The sequence below is a fragment of the Lissotriton vulgaris genome, chromosome 6 (assembly GCF_964263255.1).
Source record: "Lissotriton vulgaris chromosome 6, aLisVul1.2, whole genome shotgun sequence".
Lineage (NCBI taxonomy): Eukaryota > Metazoa > Chordata > Amphibia > Caudata > Salamandridae > Lissotriton > Lissotriton vulgaris.
This window is the reverse complement of record NC_141694.1, coordinates 271,352,900-271,374,346: the sequence shown is the minus strand read 5'-3', so window position 1 is coordinate 271,374,346 and position 21,447 is coordinate 271,352,900. Positions and strand designations below refer to the sequence as shown.

The following is a 21,447-nucleotide window of genomic DNA, read 5'->3' as shown; positions in this document are numbered from 1 at the left end:
CTCTGACATCAAGTGCCTTTGTGACAAATGTAACAAACATGGCAACATTTATTACAACACAATTTAGGAAATGGGGTATTGAAAGAGAGATAATGAAAGAAAAAGGCGAAATAGGCCGACCATTTACAAAAAGAGGTGTACTGCTTACCTTATACCTAAAAAACATATCCTTACAATCTCGAAAGGATATGAATGGATTAAAATTCATTACTATAAAAAGGCAATGTAATCAATGTAAGAACCTATGTTTGTCTAATGGTTTATAGACTTGTCTCTGAAACTAAAAGTTTTTTATTAAACTAGGTGATATTGATATATTCTGTGTGAGCGTTAAACATCCATTATATTGGTATTTGTTAATATACAACAATTTGGTTTCTGTATAGATGAAAGTATCGCCATGAGAAGGACTGGCCAAAACACCATTGCGGGTATTTTTATAATCTTAACATCAGATTTCACTTGCATAGCTCCATAAACAAAATAGAGAAACCTATTGGGAAGGTACATTTTGGATAAAGTTTAGTATTAAAAAGAATGAAGAGAATCTCAAGTAAAGGGACGCTGAATATGATATAGAGTAGTGAAAATGTAAGAAATGGAGGTTGCAAAAGAATGACTATTGATGGCACATAAGGTGCCTGGAATTTAGAGTTGGCATCTTTTTCTATGCTTAATAAACTTCTAGTAAATTGCTAAACCTGTGAACAGTCAACATTTATGTTGTCATCTGGCCTTCATCTTATTTTCCTTTACGATGCATACTTGAAAAACGAATCTATATCTCTGTTTATTAAACTTCATACCTTGTATTTATCGCCTTCATTTTTTGATTGCAGGAAGTGTTTACTCATCTCCTGTGTTAGAACTGACACCGGATTATCCACCTGAATAAATTCAAGATTTTTAAGTTAAAAGGTTTACGCAAGAAGAGCTTAAAAGCATTAAAGCACAAATAACATGAAAAACACAAGTATCATCAACAAATGTGAGTACTTAAAAAGTTGGTAAACTATGTGAAACTAGGTTGCACCTACATATGCAATTAGCCACGTGCTTTAATGCACAAAGATTATGAAACATATTACTTTGTGAAAAGAAGAGCTCAGATTCAGTGTTTCATATAGCATTCATATAGCATATGTTGTAAGTTATCACAAGTCTTCAGAGCTAAGGAGTGAAACTAAAATCTTACAAAAGGAGTTCAACTACCTAACATAATACCACAGAAAGGATACCTTTTTTAAGACAGCTAATTTTAGTTGCCATCGGCCAGAGGAAGAGGTGCTGTAATCTACCACAAACCATAGACAAAAACCCAAATACTACAAGACAAAACGTCCACAAACCATAAACAAACACCCAAATACTACAAGACAAAACGTCTGGTTACCTCAAAGTCCAGTAGAAGACACAGGGATGGTAAAAATAATCTTTGTCTGAATTATTTTGCTTCTAAAGTGTCATCCACATGAAGTCTCAGCCCTTTCAAAGTTATTTAAAGAATAAGTGTCTTCTAGCCAGACCAGAACAAAAACTACATGATGACAAAACAATACAAGATAACACTCCAGACACACATCAATGGTAATCATCAGTTTATTACACTGTGAAAGCAGATCCTTCTGCTTCGGTTTTGCACCACTGGCTGTTCCATTAAACAGCCTCAAAATCCACAGAATTTCAAGCAGCTGACAAAAGGCGAGGCTAGCAGTGCTCAAATAAATGTCAAATAAATTAGCATACATAGACCTCAACCCTAAGCACTGCAAGAGTCAGGAGTGCAAGCAACACAAGGAAGCAGGGTACAACGAACCGCACATTGGAGATCAAATGCATGGGCGCAGAAGTACGCCCACCAATCACCAAACAGGAAGGAATGGAGCAACGACAACAAGGCGAGCATCCCCCAGGGAGGGAGTAAGAAAAAAGCACTCACAGAGGACCGCCGCCCAGAAGCAGGTTAGTGTAGAAGACAGAGAAGGGTCCTCGCAGAAACGGGGAGGAAGGGCGGGTTGTGTAGGAATCTGCGACTAGAATCATCTCTACCAGATACATCGTTACAGAAGGTAAGTAACCTGTACATCTGATCGAGACTACTAGCTGCAGATTCCTTAACGTAGAATAGACTCCCTAGCCATACCCCAAAGAGGAGGAGGGTTATGCGAGAAGACCTCCCCAGCTCAGACGAGCCCAAGACCCCACCAACAGGGGACCTGCGACAGGGACAGGGAAAGAGCCCCATCCACTGCAGCAGTGATAAGGCACAGGCCCTAAGCCGAAGAGAACCTCAACATCGCGGAGGAACACCTGCCTCAAAGGGGATGTGTTGGAACGATAAAGAGGCAACCCAGCCTTCACCAACAGGAGAAAGCAAAACGAAGGGGAGGGAGGGGGGAAACCAGAACACCCAAAGTCCAGTCAACGTACCAGGGACCTCCACTGGAAGCCCCAAGGCACAGGCAGCGCAGAGGAAGAAGAGCCACCTACTGACCCCAAGGAAAAGAGGCCAAATACGGCGAGCCCTCCAGCGGGAAACATTGCCAGTGAAGAGGGCCGCTGAGCCCATCACAGCTTGAAGCCTAAAACAAGACTGAACGACGCCTCAGCAATAAGACTGAACGACGCCTCAGCAATAAGCAGGCAGAAGAATAAGACCGGAAGCTCACAATGGCCCACAGGACAAAAAGTAAGAGCTCCCGGGCCCATGCCAAGGTCGCCGGCCACAGAGCAGAAGAGCAGGCAGGGACAGCCAGCTGCTGACAATGCCACAAAACGCCCAGACCACGTCGGGCCAGAATAAGGGCAAGCTAGTAAACCGTCCCGAACTACCCCTGAAGGGGACCGCCCCGGACAGAACCGATCCACTAAGTAGTGAGAGCAGCAAGAAGATGAGGAGTAACAAGTAGGACGATCCAGGCTGGCAACACAGGACACTATGCCCTCAGAAACACCAGGCAGAGGCCCAGACAAAATAGCAGGCAAAGGCAAAACACTGTGGCAATATGACGTAGATGGCCAAGCCACTCCCCAGTAAGGACCAAAGACTGCAACATCGTAATACAGCAACACCAGGGAGGCCGATGAACCCACCAGGGGAAGTACACAACCTCCCCGCATAAAACAGAGCTATACGATATCTACATATACCCAACATAGGGTAGGACACGTCCCAAGAAAGCATGAGAACCACTCCCGCATCAGAGGACAAAATCATAGACCTGCGGCAGAAACCACAGAAGGCTTAGTAGCCAGCAAGAAAATACATACGTACCAAAAAAGGGGTAGAACCAGCAGCCAACTGAAGAGCGGGGCCAACCAAAGACCCCCAGGGCACAGTATCCCTTACAGAAAGTGTAACAGCCCTCCAAAAACCAAATATCAGGAGCAAGTGGGATATCGTCTACCACCAAGCCCCGGAGGTTCATTAAACCAACCTACTGAGGAGGAGGAGGAGGAGGACGGAGCCCCGCAAGAAGACGCTGAATGGTGGAGTCTGCATGAGTATTCAACAACAGAACCCCGTCAAAAGGGAGGTCGACCAGACGCTCTCTGACATTTTAAGGGAAAACAGCATCGCGTAGCCAAGCATGGTGACTGAGAGCCACAGAAGTGGCCATAGCACGGCCAACAGCATCGGCAACATCCAAAGCCGCACGAAGAATAAACGCGGCCAACTCTCTGCCATCCAACACATGGCCCCTCAGATCAGCACGGGCCCCCTCATGAGAGACATGAGAAAGACAGGACTATACAGAATCCCACAAGCCAGAAGTAGCCCTGGTCAGCACACACAAAGTGTTAAGCGTCCTCAAGGCAGCACTGGAAGAACATTATGCCCCCATGAATCGAACCACCGGGCCTCCCGAGACGGAGGGAACACCACCACAGACAGGAAAGGCATTGCGCAGTAGAGCGCCTAGAGTAGAAGAGTGGAAAGACAGACCCAGTCGTGCGGAGCAGGACGATGGCGGTGCAGTAGTGCCCGAGGCACCGGATCGCCGGTTGCGCGGCGCCCCTAAGCCCCCATAAGAAAATTATGGAGTGACGCTTCAAAGGGAAGGGACAACTCCCGTCCACCAGAGCCCTGGTGGAGAATCTCCAAGAGATTGTCTGTGAGAAATGGAGAGACAGGTTCACCCATCCTCAGGATACCAGCAGCCGTGGAAATAGCCCAAACAAAGGCAACACTGGCTTCAGTAGGGTGCTGCGGAGGTGAAAGTAATTCCTCCATGGCGACGGTTACAGACTGAGCCCAACCCCAAATCCAGGGGGAAGCGGCCAACCGACATATAGGAGGATCCACTGAGGAATGGGGAACCTGAGGGGCCCCAGGGGAGGGCGGATATGCCAGTGGGGAAGCCAGCCGCGAGCCACGGAAAGAAGGGTTTGAGGTTTTAGGCCATGGGGACGGCGAAGTTCCTCCCCTGGAAGATGCTGGTGAAAAGGCAACTACACAGCGCCCTGTCTCCGGAGAGGAACACACCAGCAGGTGACAGACCTCAGGAGAAGAAGGGATCTCAGGAGTCGAATCCAGGGCCCGGCGCCAGCCATTGGAACCTGATCAGCGTCGACCAGCGCCGGTCCGACTCCTGCCACCACGTGCTCTCCAGGAGAATGGGGTATGGCCAACGCCAAACCAGCGAAGGCACGGTGCCGAAATGGCACCGGCTCGACCTTGGATGGGGCAGCTGCCCGCACCGAGGAACGAGTGGGACTCGGGAGGGCGCCCCGGACCCCGGCCTCCACCCTCGACTCCACCGGAGCCGGGGAGGAAGGCTCCCGGCGCCGAAGCGGCACCGGCTTGACCTCTGCCGTGGCAGCCGCCTGCTCAGAGAATCAGAGAATCGAGAGGGACTCAGGGACAAGCCTGGAGTCCCGGCGATCGCCTGCGACACCGCAGGGAGCCCCGTTAGGATTTGCGGCGAGGCAGGGTCGCTAGCCGTCGATGAGGGAAGCCCTGCAGGACTACTCCTTGACGACTCCACCCTCCTATGACCTGAAGCCGAAATCTTCGGCACCGGAGCCACTGGCATCGCCGCGGAAGTCCCACGCAAGGCAAGGGATCCGCAGACGTCACAGAAGGTGGAGGAAGGGCCAAAAAAGCCTGCAGCGCCACCACGTAGGCTGCCATTTGGGCCCTAGACGCCTCCGCGCCGGGAAATGGCGGGTAGGGAGGCGACAGGCTAGGGCACCTGTCCTGGGGGGAGCCAGGGCCCACCGCGAAAGGAGGACAAGGCCTCGGTGACATACTGACCCAAAGGGGCAGAGCAAAAGGCGATTCCGCAGACGAAACCGGCTGTTCCTTGCCTCCGAGGTAGAGGACGGACCCTGGGATGACACCGACCTGGATAAGAGCGCCGACAGCAACTTCATCTAGCGCTCCTGCCTTGATTTAGGTGTTGGCAGGCGTCACAACTCTCCAAGTCGTGGTGCTCACACAGGCACCACATGCAAATCGAATGAGGGTCTGTAGCAGACATCGGACGTGCACAGGAGGTACACGTCTTGAAGCCCGAAGGCTTTCGCACACTGATCCACTAAACGCCAAAGCGTAAGAAGAGAATGGAAGGCCTGAAAACAGGCCAGGACAGTAATCCGGATCCGTGTTGCACGCGGAAAGAGAAAAAACTGTTGTAGGCGCGCCGGGTGGGACTTATGTATCCTCACTGATGTCTCCAGCGCGGACGACGTCAAGGCTGAGTCACGTGGTGTCATCCCCCCAGCACGCAGGGATGCTGTGGCAGAAAAGTTTTCCAGATCCAGTCTCACGCTTGGGGATACTTTCACGTTAGGAATCTGCCTCTAGTAGTCTCCATCAGATTTCTATTTTAAAGAAAATGTAGGATCAGTCTCCTCAGCTCAAATCCTATGGGGTGCGTTCGGTGTTGTCACGAAAGGTAGGGCATTGGCATTGATGGTCGGTCATAAGAGAGACTCACGAAATGCATAACAGAGTTAGAGGAAGATATCCTAACCAAGGAGAGAGCCTTGGCAGTCACCAGTGACCAGGAGGCGCAACACTCATTGGTGATAGTGCGTCTTGATTACCAACAGTTCTTAACGGCCAAGGCGCGGTATAAATCTACAGGTCATAAGTTATACTAACATGGAGAGCGGACAGGCAAGGTTCTTACCTGGTTAGAAAGAAAGGAGGCATTATCTAGGTGGGTCCACACACTGCGCGAGGTAAACGGGGAGGTATTCACGGATACCCAACAGATCGTGACACGTTCGCCACTTACTTCTCATCAGTATACACAACCTCTGGGATATCCAAGCAATCCGTGGACGCGGACCTGCTATCGAATATAAAAGCCACTTGTCTGACAACACAAGATAGGGAATCCCTAGAGGCAAAGCTCACTGAAGAGGAAATTCAGACAGCTATTCAAGATGTTTACTCGGGTAAGGCCATGGGACCCAACGGACTTCCAATCGAATTCATTAAAGCAAAAGCTTCCAAAGTCCCTCCTCATTTGCTCCAAATGTACACCAAAGGGTTCGAGAAGGAGGCACCACCTGCAGACATCAGGAAGCCCTCCATTGTGGTTATCCATAAACAGGATAAACCCCCAGACGATTGTAGGGCCTACCGGCCCATCTCACTCCTCACAGTTGAGGCGAAAATACTAGCGAAACTGTTGGCCAACAGACGTATCCCCTATATTACCGAACTAGTACACTCGGATCAATCCGAGTTTATGCCAGGGAGGAACATGGCCTTGAATTTAAGGCGATTACATGGGGTCCTAGGTAGACGTGACATGATCAGGGATTTAGCCCAAACTTTATAAAGTGGATCCAATAGCTCTATGCCCAACAAACCACGCATGTGACAGTAAATAATCACATCTCTTGTCAATTTCCAATGGGAAAGGGTACTAGACTGGGTGCCCTTAGTCTCCCTTGCTTTTCGCCATCATACTTCAGCCACTGGCGGTCTTGGTCAGAGGAGACCCGCTGATCCGTGGTCTGAAGTGGATAGAGAACCACGAGGACCGCATCTCGCTTTACGCAGATGATATCCCCTTGTATCTGGCATCACCCTAACAGGCTCTCCGCCAGCTCCTTCATATATTCCACATGTTTGGCACCCACTTGGGGTACACCATTAACTAGACCAAGTAATAGCTCTTTGTGTTGTGGGGCGCACCCCCATATAATCCTAGAGGATACGATATACAAGTGACATTAAAGGGATTTAAATACCTCGACATATACAACACACCAGAGCAGACCCTATTTTATGAGACAAATCTGCTTGCATCCCTGGAATGTCTCCGAGCCGACACAACGTATTGATGAACTCTCCCCCTCACTCTTTTGGGAAGCACAGCGCTTTTTAAAATGTTAGCATTACCGCATTTTCTCTATGCTGTGCGGGGATTACTATAGGACAGCCAAGCGGACACTAGGCTGGTATGACGGGGGCATTTCATTACCCGACATGAGGCTCTATTACCAGGCGTCCCAACTAATAAATGGGTGTACAGGGAACACAACGATCCACATTTCTGTACAGATCGATGGCTTTTGGGACAGGGAGTATATAATAGGGTACTCTATACGAACCCTCGTAAGCTAAAACTCACAGGACCTACACAGTGGACACCTGGCATAGAGCGAATAAACAATTGGGCAGTCATAACAAACTCACACGGCCACCCCACTCTGGGAAACTGTGTCCTGTGTAAAAATTAATAACTGGTGTTGTTTTGGTTAGGGCGCCTAAAAAATAGGGCAGGAGGTTTGATACCTCAGGCGCTGAGGTGATTTCCTCTATGTGTAATACTCCGAATAAGGAGTTCACATGTGTATATACAATAATTTAGGGTCTTTGTAATTTTTGTATATATTTTAGTTTTTTCTTGATTTTGAAGAGTCTGCAATTGATGTGCTATCACGTGTGGTGTATATGTTATTATTGATATATATTTATTTATTATTTTTTGTGTATCCAGCACCATCCTTTGACATGTATACTCTATAGGTAGGCATAAGAAATTATGCCTATGAATAAAAAGGCCATAACCCTCACATATAAAAAGCTACTTAACAAATCGCCCAGACACCTTATTACACCTGCGGCAATACTGGGAGAAGGACCTGAGGGAACTCAAAGATGAGGATTGGCGAGATGTGCTAGCCTCCCCCAGGGAAGTGGCTATCCCCATGAGATTACGTTTGGTCCAACTGAAGATCCTACACCGTAAATCTAGATGCAGGAATCTTGGTCAAGATGGGTAGGAGGGCTGAACTCCTGTGCCTTAGGCAATGCCACCCAAATAGGAACCTTTTTCCACATTATTTGGGACTGTTCACTAGTGCAACTATACTGGGGTGATGTCACAAAACAAATGGAAAGAGCAGGTGGTTAGACTCTGAAGGCCTCCTCCCAATTATGCTTACTAAATATTTGGGAAGCCACTGATCTAACGCAAACCGAGAAAACATGGGCCTCATTGGGATGGGCCATCGCAAAACGCAATATTGCACAAAAAGGGGGGGGGGGCGCGAATGGGCAGTCGACATGGACACTGCAATATAGCTGAAAAAGATGACTTTAAAAACAGGGGCTGCCCCAAAAAATGGGATGGGTGGAATAGGTACAGAGGAGACATCTGCATATCCCCTACAATCGAACTGCGCCGTGATTGACTCAAACTAGGGGACAAAGCTGATATCAATAATGTGACCCTGCATGGAGATAAATAACGTGACTAACTGTATATTGTATACTCTGTGCGCTCATTGCTTTTAAACTCCTGCACTGCTGGTCATCGCGCTTAGAGCTTCTAAAGCTTGCTTTTACTGCGCTGTCTTCCTGGTGTCGGCTCCGTAGGCCGGGGAATTTTGACAGGCTTACCTGCACTCAATAACTACTTTTCAGAGTAGAGGAGTTTACAGGGTCCGTCCGCCATCTTGGGTGGGGGTGAAGTTTGTGAGCACTCCGGGCGCCATCTTGAGTAGGTCAAGGGACGCAGGAGGCGGACTTCCGCTCGGTCCAATACCATAAAGGAATGGTGGACCAAGCGAGCAGCGGTCACGCGCAGCGGGCGCGTCGTAGGCGCGCCGGAGGTGCGCCAGAGGTAAGCCCGTTTGCGCCTGTTCGCGCAACGGGCGCGCATAGGGCCGCTTCCTCTGGACTCTCACATACTCCTCGCCTAGTTTACTCCCGGGCTGCTCTTCTGGAACTTAGACCGACTTTGGTGTCTCAGCCTCAGAAGACTACTGTTTCTCTCCCATCTCAATCTCTGTCTTGCGGGTTGCTTAACGTGCGGTCGCTCTCCAAGCACCATACAGAGATTGCCTTCCTGATTGAATCATCAGCTCTGGACGTGTTGTTTCTAACTGAAACTTGGACTCAGGAGGGCTGCCTAGTTGAGTTGGGACTTGCCTGCCCCCCAGGCTTTAAAATCATCCACACCCCTTGGCTGAAGAACAGAGGTGGTGGAATTGGTATCTACAGAGAAAAGCTGGGTCTTTTTCAGCTTAAAATTGGTGAGGTGTCGGGTTTTGAACTGATGGGGTTCTCCATTAGAGTTCTGGAGTGAACACTGCTCTCAGGTGTGCTCTGCTATCGTCCACCGGGATCGGCACCCTCCCTATCAGACTTTCTTGACCTAATATATGACTTATCCAACACTCACTCTAAGCTGCTGGTCCTGGGGGACTTCAACTTATGGCAGGGGGGTCCACTGGATGGGGCGTTTACGACACTTTGTCAGGCCTTTGGTGACATTCAGCTGCAGCAACTGGTTTGCTCAGCGACTCCTAAGGGAGGTCATGTCCTGGACTTGATTTTTGCTGACGCTCAATTAGCAGTGGTCACCGATATCTTGCGCCAATGCTGGACGGACCACGCACTTGTGGCCTTCTCCCTTCGTATAGGTGATTACTCCTCTGAGACAGCCGGGGTAGGAGTGGCGAAACTGGGTAGACCCTGGTCTCAACTACTCAGCCTATCTCCTCGGCCTTCTCTACTACCAGACAATTATTGTCTGAGTAACTCAGTGGAGGAAAGCTACTTGACTTTGTGCCGGTCGATTACTAACACGCTGGACAAGGTGGTCCCTTTTCGTAAGTCTCGTGGGAGAGTGAACCGGGCTTCCCCCTGGTATACGGAAGAGCTTCGACAGCTGAAGTTGAGCTGTAAACGTGCTGAGAGGGCTTGGAGGAGAAGCAATATTCACCATCAGCAAAGGCCTCGTTCAGGCTCGCATAGCAGGGCTATAAAGCGCAGATTAAGCTTGCTAAGGTGGCCTTTTTGGAATCCACCTTGAATCAGGCGCCTAATAAATCGCAAGCACTGTTTAAAATCGTCAGGGATATGTCCCACCCTATATGTGTGGCTAACACGGTCCCCGCATCGCAGGCCCTGTGCGATTCCCTGGCGGGTGCTTTTGAAGAGAAAACTGCTAAGATCTTAAAGGGCTTAAAACACCCCTTGCCCAATGCTCTCGGTCTGGGAGCTCCGGTTAGCACGCTCAGTCGACAGCGGCCAGTCAGCTCTAGTCCTGGCTTGGGAGCTCGGAACGGGTTATCCAGTCGACCCCAGCTGACCGAATCGCGCCTTCCAACAGCAGCCCCTGACCTGGGAGCTCCGGTTGACCTGTCCAGTTGACCCCAGACAGGTGCCTTCGGCCCTGGTCTGGGAGCTCCGGACGGCTCATCCAGTCGACCCCAATTGAGTACTCCAGCCTTTAGTTTGGGAGCTCCGGTCTTTCTCTCCAGTCGACCCCAACTAAAATCTTTTCCTCGCCCCTCTTTTGAGGAATTCTGCAGTTTGGCTAACACGGTGTCCTTGTTTTCCGCGTGATCCACTGCCTCCCAAATTTTTGAAGGCTTTTCAGGCGGAACTTTTTCTACCGTTGCATTCCATCTGCCTCCAGTCTCTGGAGTTGGCATCCGTCCCCGAGTGTTGGAAGTTAGCAGTAGTGTCACCTCTGCTCAAGAAACCAACGCTGGACCCGACCTGTCTGTCCAACTATCGGCCAATTTCCTTGCTCCCTTTTCTTATTAAGATAATGGAAAAATGGGTGACCCGCTCGCTCTCAGGTTTCCTGGAAAACATCGGTTGGTTCGATGAGGCAGTTTGGCTTCCACCCCGGGCACGGGACGGAGTCCGCACTTGTAATCGTACTGGACAACCTTCGCTCGCGTGTCGACAGTGGTCGGGCAGCCTTTTTAGTGCTGCTCGACATGTCGGCCGCGTTCGATACGGTCTGCCATCGAACACTTATCAGGAGACTTGAAGAGTGTGGGGTCACAGAGGACGAAAGAGACTGGCTCATATCCTATCTTGCCAGTCGGCAACAGCTGGTCTCGCTCCCTCCATTTTGTTCTGAGCCAAGGAAAGTAGGGCAGGGGGTGCCACAGGGCTCGGCCATCAGCCCAATACTTTTCAATCTGTACCTCCGCCCCCTGGTCCAGCTTATAAAATCTTTTGGTGTCTCTGCTTTTAATTACGCCGATGACACCCAGCTGGTCTTTTCCTTGGAGGGCAATAATGCGGTCTCGCTGGAGACATTCCATCGCTGCATGGCAGCCACAGCCGACTGGTTACGGGCCAACTCCTTGCAATTTAACAGCGCTAAGACGGAGGTCCTCTACTGTTCCACAGATCGGATCTCGCGGGCACTTCCAGAGAACTTTTGGCCTGCCTCCTTCCCCGAGCCAGTTTCGGCTGCGTCATCTGCTCGCAACTTGGGGGTGATCTTCGGCCCAAATTTACAGCTTGACATGCACGTCAATAAAACCACGTCTACGTGCATGATGCTTTTACGCATGCTGCGTAAAGTTCTGCCCCTTCTCCCCGCCCAAGCCAGGCCAGAAGTAGTTCGCGGTACCATACTAAGTCGCTTAGACTATTGTAACCCGCTACTTCTGGAGGCCCCAAAAAATCTGGTGGGGAAGTTACAACGAGTGCAGAACATGGCCGCCAAGTTGGCTCTCTCACGTCCTAGGTCTAGCTCTTCTACCCTAGCTTTGAGAGAGTTACACTGGCTCCCGGTACATCTGAGAGTGCTGTACAAAGCTGCTTGTTTGGTGTTTAAAGCTGTACATCATCTGGGCCCGATACCTCTGCAGAATATGTTCACCTGGTACTCTGCCCTGCGACTTCTCCGCTCCTCTTCGGCGCATTTGTTGGTAGTCCCGAGGTTTCAGAGAGTCAGGATGGGTGGCCGCTCATTCAGTGTGGCAGCGGCCAAACTTTGGAACTCCCTGCCACTCTCCTTGAGAAGCCACAGTAACTACCTTCCGTTCCGGAAAGCGTTAAAAACGCACTTGTTTCCTAAAATTGCTGTGTAAGTGAATAGTGCTCAAGTTCAAGCGCCAGGATGCCCTCTGGGTGACAGGAACGCGCTATATAAATATACTAAATAAAATAAAGAAATAAAATAAAGAAAATGTCTGCAGCGCAACTTTGACATAGTGTTGTACATTATTCAGTGGACACGTCTGATATTGCCAATGTGACTGCCTGCGGAGATGTAAACTGCGACTCCCACATATCACCCGCTCTGAAACATGCATATGTATATTGTGGACTCGTATACTGTCCTATAGCTGCTATATGTTTTTTCTCAATAATTTTTTTTTTTTTTAAATAAACCAGAAGACCTCTAATCTATAGTGGCAGCCTCTTTATTTAAAAGAACTGCACATTTATTACAAGAATGCCTCTTAATTAATGCATCAGAGAAGAATTTTCCTACTGAAATTCAGCCCATTGCAGTGCTTAATTTGTTAAAACAAATATGTGCCAAGGCCCTTTACAGGAGGCCACTGCAGCCTACACTACCTCATTGCCCCAGGCAGAGCCGCCAAGAACCGTACCAACACAACTATAAACCATCAAACTCCTACAAGTGTGTCGATTCAGACTATTTGACAGCCCTAAAGCAATAATAATGGCTTTGGAAGCAGGCATTAGTCATTTTTAATGAATTTATTTTTCTTATGTATCAAGCTTAATTGAAAAAAGGGAATATTTAATGAAATTGTACACCAGATTTCTTTTACTAGTTTGCAAGATTTGTCTCAGCAAAATGGTTAGCCTTTAGCAGTATCCTTGTTTCAGTGTCTTCCCAGCCTTCTGAAACCACCATTTTGTTTGACTAAATGAAATCATATAATCTTATCCTTTGTAAGGGAAAGAAAATCGTCTAAAGCAGCGAGAAGGTAACTAAGTGCCTCACTAGTATAGGGGAAGGTTGAACTTTACCAGAGAAAGGATATTATCCTACAGCTTTAGCTCTATTCTTTCCAAGAAGGAGGATTTCCTCAAAATGGTAGTCCAGTTTGCCAGTTATTGTTCAACAAAGAGGCTTAGCTTAAATATAGATGGTGGGTTTCACTTATAAATTTCAAAACCCCAAATTCTCCAAAAATGTAAGTTTTGAAGTTTTGCAGGCTCCTTGTGCGGTTATCAATCTCTGTACAAATCAATTTATGATTAATTGTTAAATCAGCTGTGTTCTCCTCGGGAAACCTCCATTCCTACAAGCAGGAAATAACCCAGGAAGTACCAGAATAGAGTAGCAAGGCAGTATGGAAACTCTAGCAAATGTTAGAAGTCGAATGCTTTCCTCCCGTTACAAAACTTCTGGAAGTATGGAATATTTAGTTTTGGGAGGGAAGTTTAGAAGGTATATGTACTCACAATTTTGCATTTTTTGTCTAGTTAAAGAAAAAAAATGATTTATCTTTGTTCACTATTGCATTCTTGTAACCTTCTCAGAAGGGACTGATGATTCATATGAATATAGTAAATTACTATGTATCAGTCCTCTTAATTATGATAAGTACAGTCTAAAGAAAAGAATCTTGCCATCATAGCTATTTGCAGAACAGCTATGTTCAACAGGTAGGAAGCTATCTGATAAGGGCGAATACTCCCCATTAATACAAAAGGCTTACAATTGTGACAATGTGGACAAGAGGAAGCATGAAGACGGGACAGTTTTACTCTACATTGATAACTACGATTTTATTGTGACATTAGCGCATTACAGAGCACTGAAACAGCAGGGTGAAGAGGAGTCAAATTATTTGTTTACGAATTCTTACAGAGCACACTCAACACCAAAGGGTATTAAAGGGCTTTACAATATAACACAATGATGCAGAGCATCATTACATAGAACAAAATTAAGTAAGCATGTAACTTCAACGATTAGGCACATCTACATCTCAAAACGGTTGTATGACGTTTCAACGCATGCTTTTACCACGCATGGCTTTACAACGCAGGTATTACAACGCAAGTCGTTACAACGACTTGCGTTGGGGGGCGCTGAATAGTGAAATAGTTTAATTTTCTATTTCAAATCCAGACCCAGGGGATAGTAGGGAAGGTCTTGGATAGATAATTAAACTATTCCCTATCCAACAGCGCCCTCCAGCGAAAGTCGTTGTAATTCCTGCTTTGTAATGGTAGTGTGTGGTAAACGTTTCGTTGTAAACGATGTTCCCCCCTCAAAACACACACCAGTAGGGAGGTGATACAGGACACAAGACATCAGGAGTCAGAAAGAAATTAGTTCACAATATATAGAAGAGTAAGAAAGAATACTGATAGCTTGGGTAAATAAAATAAAAAATAATATAGATATGACATGTTTTAATGAGAAGTGACAAAAAACCTTAAGACATGCTTGCCTGTTGCAGCACAACTACACATAACATTGCCTAAAAAGGATCATAAACTATTCACAGGTATTTATGATATTCCTCTTGGTTTGCATACTCCTATATTTCTGTTGCTAACAAACGTACAGCCATGTGCGCTGGGTAAACAAAACAGGTTTTACGATTTCCAGATGTACGCTTCTTTTGGAATATATCTGAATTAGCATAAGTCATGTTCACCTGAATGTTGAAATGATCAAGCACTGCAATAAGTTCTTCTTTTTTGGAAGATATGATACTCCCTACAGTAAAGATAAGAAAACAAAACAAGTTAACAGAAAAAAACCTGATACCGGTGATAATAACTTGGCATTTTGATGTAATTGACACCATTATGGGCATTCACTGTCATTACTTGCTTGATTGGGAAAATTCACTTCCTAATCCTTTTTGTCATCACTAACATTGACAAGTACTTCATAATTCTATATGCCCGAGCTCCATTTTTAGATCTTACTGCAATACAGCCTCTTCTATCTGCCAGGGCTCAAATAAATAAGAAAATGAACACATAGAGGACAAGTGAATCATCCCAATTTAGCCATTGCTTTGTCTCACAACATCAATCACATGTTAACCCCTGGTCTCTAAAGATGGCCATTCACTTCCTCAACTGTCAGTCATCATGTGGAATGGCATTTTGCCCATGCAATTTAGAATGCATGGGAAGGGACAAGAACAAGCTAGCAAAGGAAATCAGCTGCACCTCTATGGCCTCCTGCAGACTGCCTTCTATGGGAGCTGTGAAGCCAGTATACTGCAGGCTGTAGCTGGTGACACACAATAGCTACAATACAGAGACAAAGCGCAGACCATCACAATTCTGTTCTCCTGTTCATATGACTGGAGGCTGTGCATCTACATATCTGGAGGCCAAGATGAAATGTTACCGTCCCTCTTGCCTGCGGCACTCTAAACAAGCAGTCTTCCAAGTAGTCCCCATAACACCAGAGCAGAAAAAAGACAGGTGCTTCTCTGCCACTGTCCACTGATTTTGGGTAGGTCCCCACTTGATGGTCAGGCCAAGACTACAAACAGGTCTATTCCAGGTGCCACAAATGATGGAGCCAGATGCTCCCTATGAACCGCATTGTAACTTTTACCTAAAAAGTTATTTCTGCTTGAAAAAACTCAGCCATTATAACATTGGGTTGCTTACAGTCAGGGCCACTAGAATTATATGGCGGGGAAGCACCAGATTATGCAACAGGGTTGCCTAAATTACGCAGCAAGAAAAGGCAAAATTATGTACACACGGTTATACTGGTTTGAGCAAAGATTTCACCCCCTTACTACCAGTTTGACAACCAAATACAACAAGCATTGGCATAGCCAATAGGTCTCGCCTTTGGGACCTTATAAGTATAATGTTATGCAGTACTATATCCTTGGTGCAACAACATCAACTGTTGCATGGCTAAACACTTATAAGGTCTCAAAGGAGAGACCTATTGGCTATGTCAATGCTTGTTTACAGTGGCCTTAATTTAGCCCCGTCTCTATTGCAATCTCTACTTTTATGGCAGAAGGAGACAATTCCCAATGTAATATATGATGCCGAAAGAACTTCTTATCCTTTCTAGCTTATTTTGTGATGAACTATTATCCTTTCTAGCTTATTTTCCGATGAACAATGAAGAAAGCAGCATAGCAGTTTGTTTTGTTTCTGTTTTTATGAGCTCTGCCAGTCCCCACCGCCTGTCATAGCGGGAGTGGACAGTCTGTCTTCCCTCTGCTGCCCCCCCACACCCCCAGCGTACAGAGCAGTCTGCCTCACAGTAGGTTTAGACTGCAAGGATCTAGTCCCACATTCCCACAGCAACAGGACTGGAGGAGGGAGGGGGTGTATTTCCCCAGAGGTTGCCAGCTTTTGTGTATTTTCAGCTGGAATAACAGACACAGCATGTTCCGGCCTATTTACATAATTGGCTGGCTGCTCTTGGCAGTCATTTTCTGTATCTTCAGTTTTGGAAAAAAAACTTTTGTCTCCCCTTGTTTTAGTTACAACTTGGAAACAGTCTGAAGACAGAAAAAGTTTGGCAAAGTTGATTCCATAAACTAAGCACATCATACACATTGTAATAAGCAGCGGAGTAAGGCCCAGTTCAACTTGCATTCACCGAGCCATTAGAAAAAACACAGCAGCATTTTTAGAAAGAACCATGACCCAATTATGCCATCAGCCATGCTTGTGCTAATGCCGTCATTTTAGCACAATAGTAAGTGTTGTGTTACAACGTAAGAGTGACTGAGCACTGCCTTACGAAAGATTCAGCCTCAAAATCAGGGGCAGATGTTTTGGGTAGTCTGGCCCCAAAGAACAACTACGGCATATTTGGTTCTATTCCACAATATTGTTAACAAGCACAAGCGCAGCAGGCTGCTGGCAGCAGGGGGAGGCAGCAGGGAGGAGGAGGGGGAGCTGCGCGATTCCCTTGAGAGAGCGATCATTGCTACCATATGGCAGCACTCGCTCCCGCAAGGGAATCGCCAGACGTGCACGCATTGCCATTGAAGGCAATGGAACACATGCACCTTTTTGGCTGAAAAGCCAAACCGATAGCTAAAGGTCTCTTTTGCCTAAGCAACTTATGCGCGCTGCGTAGTCGAGACCTAAAAAAGAAATAGAAATATGACTAGATAACCTTGGTAAAGGGCCTTCCTCCGCATGAGAACCCAAGTCGCAACATTTTTTAGTAATTTTGATTAATCTAAACTAAAAAGTTTTGGGAGGGAAAAATCTGCAGATTATTCAGCAGCTGAGGGATTATATGGCAAATACATATCTAGATGGGAAAAAAATGTATGCGTAGCACTGCATAATTTCAGTGGCCCTGGTTACAATCTTGTACAACAGTATTAAAAAGACTAAGCACAAAAGAACCTACTTTCAAAGATTATAATTAGAGCACAGATCGCTTGCTGAAATTTTGTCTAAATGAACCACCCAGGTAAAATCAGTGTAATGCCGCACCTACAGGTGTGTACATGTATTGCTCCTCTCAGGAGCATGCACAACCAAGTTATGGAGCACGCACTATGTATACAAAATAACCATAAAATAGTAGCAGTCTTCCTTTATTGACCTCCATGCAATTAGTGTAGTGTTACATAAACGCCCAAGCACAGTCCGTGCATTCTGTACTGATGAGTGTTTTCGAAGGCATGCGCAGAACCCCTAAAAAGGGGCATCTGGCAGAAAATCTGTAATAGTTTCACAAACCTGTGCGGGGTGTGCCCTAGAAGTGAATGAAAGTCTTCTGCACAACATCTGACCACCATAGCCTTCATTTCTAAAGATATACTTATGACTTCCAGGAACTTCTTAAGAGTGAAAAGTATCTGGAGACATCTGTCTAATCTTTACCAATGTCAATGCAGGAGATCAGGGATTCAACATCCTGCAAATAGATCTAGCTAATTTCTAAGCCTTTGATCTGAGCCTTTGACTCCTACATTAAGACTAATTTGAGAGATTACAATAAATTAAAAAGTGACCCACTAATGAGCCCTTAACTTCAGCAGAAAGTAGAGATTGGATACTTTTTGGTATAATTTCCCGGCTCATCTAAGACAGGAAGAATATTAATAGCTTGTACTATAAACGACCCTTCCGCTTTTCTAAAAGGTCAGTTATCTGTGCATGTAGTGCCACAGATATCAAACAAATGGGAGAAATTCTCTTTTATGCTAGAAAACAACACAAAACCTCAGACTGTAGAAGCTTTCGTCAAGGACTTCTAAACTTGGAATTCTCATGAAGTCCCCAGTCCCAGTGATGGAACAGTAAATAACTATTACTTCCTCGTATTTGCTTCTTCGTACAATAGCAAAGGCCGTGGGTCACCCACAGACTGGCTTTACTATAAATAAGCATGTGGAATATTGCCAAACATGTATAGTGCCAGTCAAAAATCAGTATGCTAAAAAAAAAGTTGAAGCACTTTAATTTACCCAGAACTGCTAGCAAATATAAACACTACGTTATCACAAGTGCTCAACAGTAATAAGAACATTTATTGATAGTTACACTATTAGCTCATCATCTTAATTGAGCATTTTTGCAAATGTGTTTAACCAGTAACAAAGAATTAATTCAAGTAACAAATGCGTATATGTATATTTTAGGTTGAAGCCATAAGCCCTAAGGTTTGTGAAGGTTATGTGAAGCTTTTGCAACAGCAACGTATAGAAACAACGTACAGTACTGCAACTTTGTGAAGACTTCAGTTGTATCTAACTCGGGAGGAAGAACCACTTAAAAGTTCTGCACTTTTATTAAAGGACTTTCAGGCTTCGCATCCGACTTGAAAGGGAAATCTAGTAACAACATGCGACACTACAGGTTTGTGAACTCCTTGCCAGTTTCAAGATAACATTTAGAGTAAAATACATAAGGATAAAAAGATCCTTTGAGAGAGGTCTTTACATATTGGTATACTCAACGGACATTGACACTATTCTGCTTCCTAACACAGCACAGGGCTAAGGATCAGCACAGTTCTGTCAAGGCCGACTTTAATTAGTATCAGAAACTGTTCTTTGGTGGCAAATATGTCCAAAAAATTGTTTTCTAAGAAAAAGAATGAAAGCACTTGACTACCAGAGACTGCTAGTACCTACGTATACTAGGTTGTAAGCATAGGACATCCACAGTAATCAAGATAGGTATTTAAAGTTGCAAGACCGACTCCTCATCAAGAACCACCTTGGGATATTAATTTATCGTATAAAAATAAGCACACATTATTAGAGTAGGAAGCAAAAATGTATATGCATGTTTTTATGTTGATGCCACACCCCCTCAACAACATTTCATACAATTGATTCTAAACTGATACAGACCTCTAGTAAACTATTTCAGGAACTGCAGTTTTGAGAAGACTTCTTGCAGTTCGATCGGACTTGACAGTGACATCTCATAAAGTCGTGTGACACTGGAGCCTTGTTAAAGTCTTTAAGCAGTTGTTTTTTACTCGAGAGGAGCATCTAGTAAGGACCTGAGGTAATGAAGCTTTGTCAAAGGCCAGGACTATCGGCTTTGCAACTTAGTATTATTATGTGTTGATTTCATAGGATCAGATATCCTCAATGTACGGAACAGGGTGTTAAAAAAATACCTTTCTACAACATTAAAAAAGAAAAAAAATCAGGAAACTATAATAGAACAAAACAAACTCACATTTGCTCAAAGTCAGTGATAGAAATGGAGTAAACCGTGCAGGGCACTTTAATTGACATAATGTGCATGCCCTTGTACATGCTATCCGAGACCATAACTTTACTATTCAAGGATAAATTAGTGAATAAAAAAATAAGGACTTCTCACCTGTTTTACTTTTCAGTTTATAGCTACGATTCCCCTCCACAGTAATATGTTGCTGTATAATTATAGACTCCCCGTACACGTCAGGTTTAAATGCATCTTCTCCTCGATTTCGTAAGGTAATCGAAACATCTGCGGAACTTAAAGAAAAGTACCAGTCACTAAATGAATAGTCGTTTATCCGAAGCAACACGGAAGGGGCGCAAAAACAATCTCGGGGAGTGGGGGTAAATGTATTTGTAAATGTAAATGTATTTGAGCTTGTAAAGCGCACTGCTACCCGTAGGTTTCCTGGCGCTGTATAATGCTGGGGAACCTGTCCTGGTTTTCCCTGTGAGATGGTCCCTATTGGGCACCCCCAAGGTGATGCCAGGCATCCCCGGCGTTGATGGGGCCGTTTGTGGAGCTTAAGCAAGCTACTGCCCAGAGTTGCAGAGTGGGACCCATGGTTATAGTGGCACCGAAGGCGAGATTTATCGAGCCCGCTGACATTGGCCCAACACCCTGCCACGTCAGGAATTGAACCCTGGTCCCGGGCCGACCTCTGCTTCGGGCTCTGCCGCCTCTGAGCCACTCTACTCCACCAAAATAGTGCTTGAAAAGAAAGCAGTGACGCCAACCAATCAAAAAAATCATGACGAGGCGGTGCTCCAAGAGAGGAACAATCCCCAGACTGACAAGCTAGGACACAAGTAACAAGCATTGAACATGTAATAGGTCTCGCCCTCGTTTAAGTTAAAGCAATTCTGTTTGTAATTAGGTGGCTTTTTAGCTTTGATTAGTGTTTTTCAAACTTTTTTCATGTACATAAGATGCATATGTATGTATATGTATGCATGCATTTATATTTGTATTTATATAGAAATGCCGATGTATATATATATATATATATATAAATATGTATAGATATATATATAAATATATATACACACAAGTATATATAAAAATATATATATATATATATATATATATATATATATATATATATATATATATATATATATATATATATATATGCAAATGTGAGCAAGTAGAGGTAGTGAGATGTGTAGAGGTAGAGAGAGGGGTAGAGTGAGAGGTAGAGAGTGAGTAGTAGAGAATGAGTGTTAGAGAGTAGTAGAGTGAGTAGTAGAGTGAGCAGAAGAGAGTAGTAGAGAGTGTAGTAGAGCGTACTAGAGAGCGAGTAGCAGAGAGTAGTAGAGTAGTAGAGTGAGTAGGTGAGTAGTAGAGAGGGAGTATTAGAGTGTAGTAGAGAGTAGTAGAGAGTGAGTAGTAGAGAGTAGTAGAGTGAGTAGTAGAGAGAAGTAGAGTGAGTAGTAGAGAGTGAGTAGTTGCGTAGTAGAGAGGGAGTAGTAGAGTACAGAGTAGTAGAGATAGTAGAGAGTGAGTAGTAGAGTAGTAGAGAGTAGAGTAGTAGAGAGTAA

The 21,447-nt window shown here is 45.5% G+C and overlaps 1 protein-coding gene across 2 annotated transcripts in view; it reads right to left on the bottom strand.

Moving 5' to 3' along the window:
- Window positions 1-21,447, bottom strand: part of SMC6 (structural maintenance of chromosomes 6) — a 602,788-nt gene that overhangs the window by 528,182 nt on the left and 53,159 nt on the right. For both annotated transcript variants that reach the window (XM_086926302.1, XM_086926303.1), the window contains exons 5-7: window positions 20,027-20,163; window positions 14,878-14,939; window positions 807-887 (exon numbers count right to left, since the gene is read on the bottom strand). In XM_086926302.1, coding sequence (XP_086782428.1) covers window positions 807-887; window positions 14,878-14,939; window positions 20,027-20,163 — 280 coding nt within the window. The remainder of the gene's footprint in view (window positions 1-806; window positions 888-14,877; window positions 14,940-20,026; window positions 20,164-21,447) is intronic.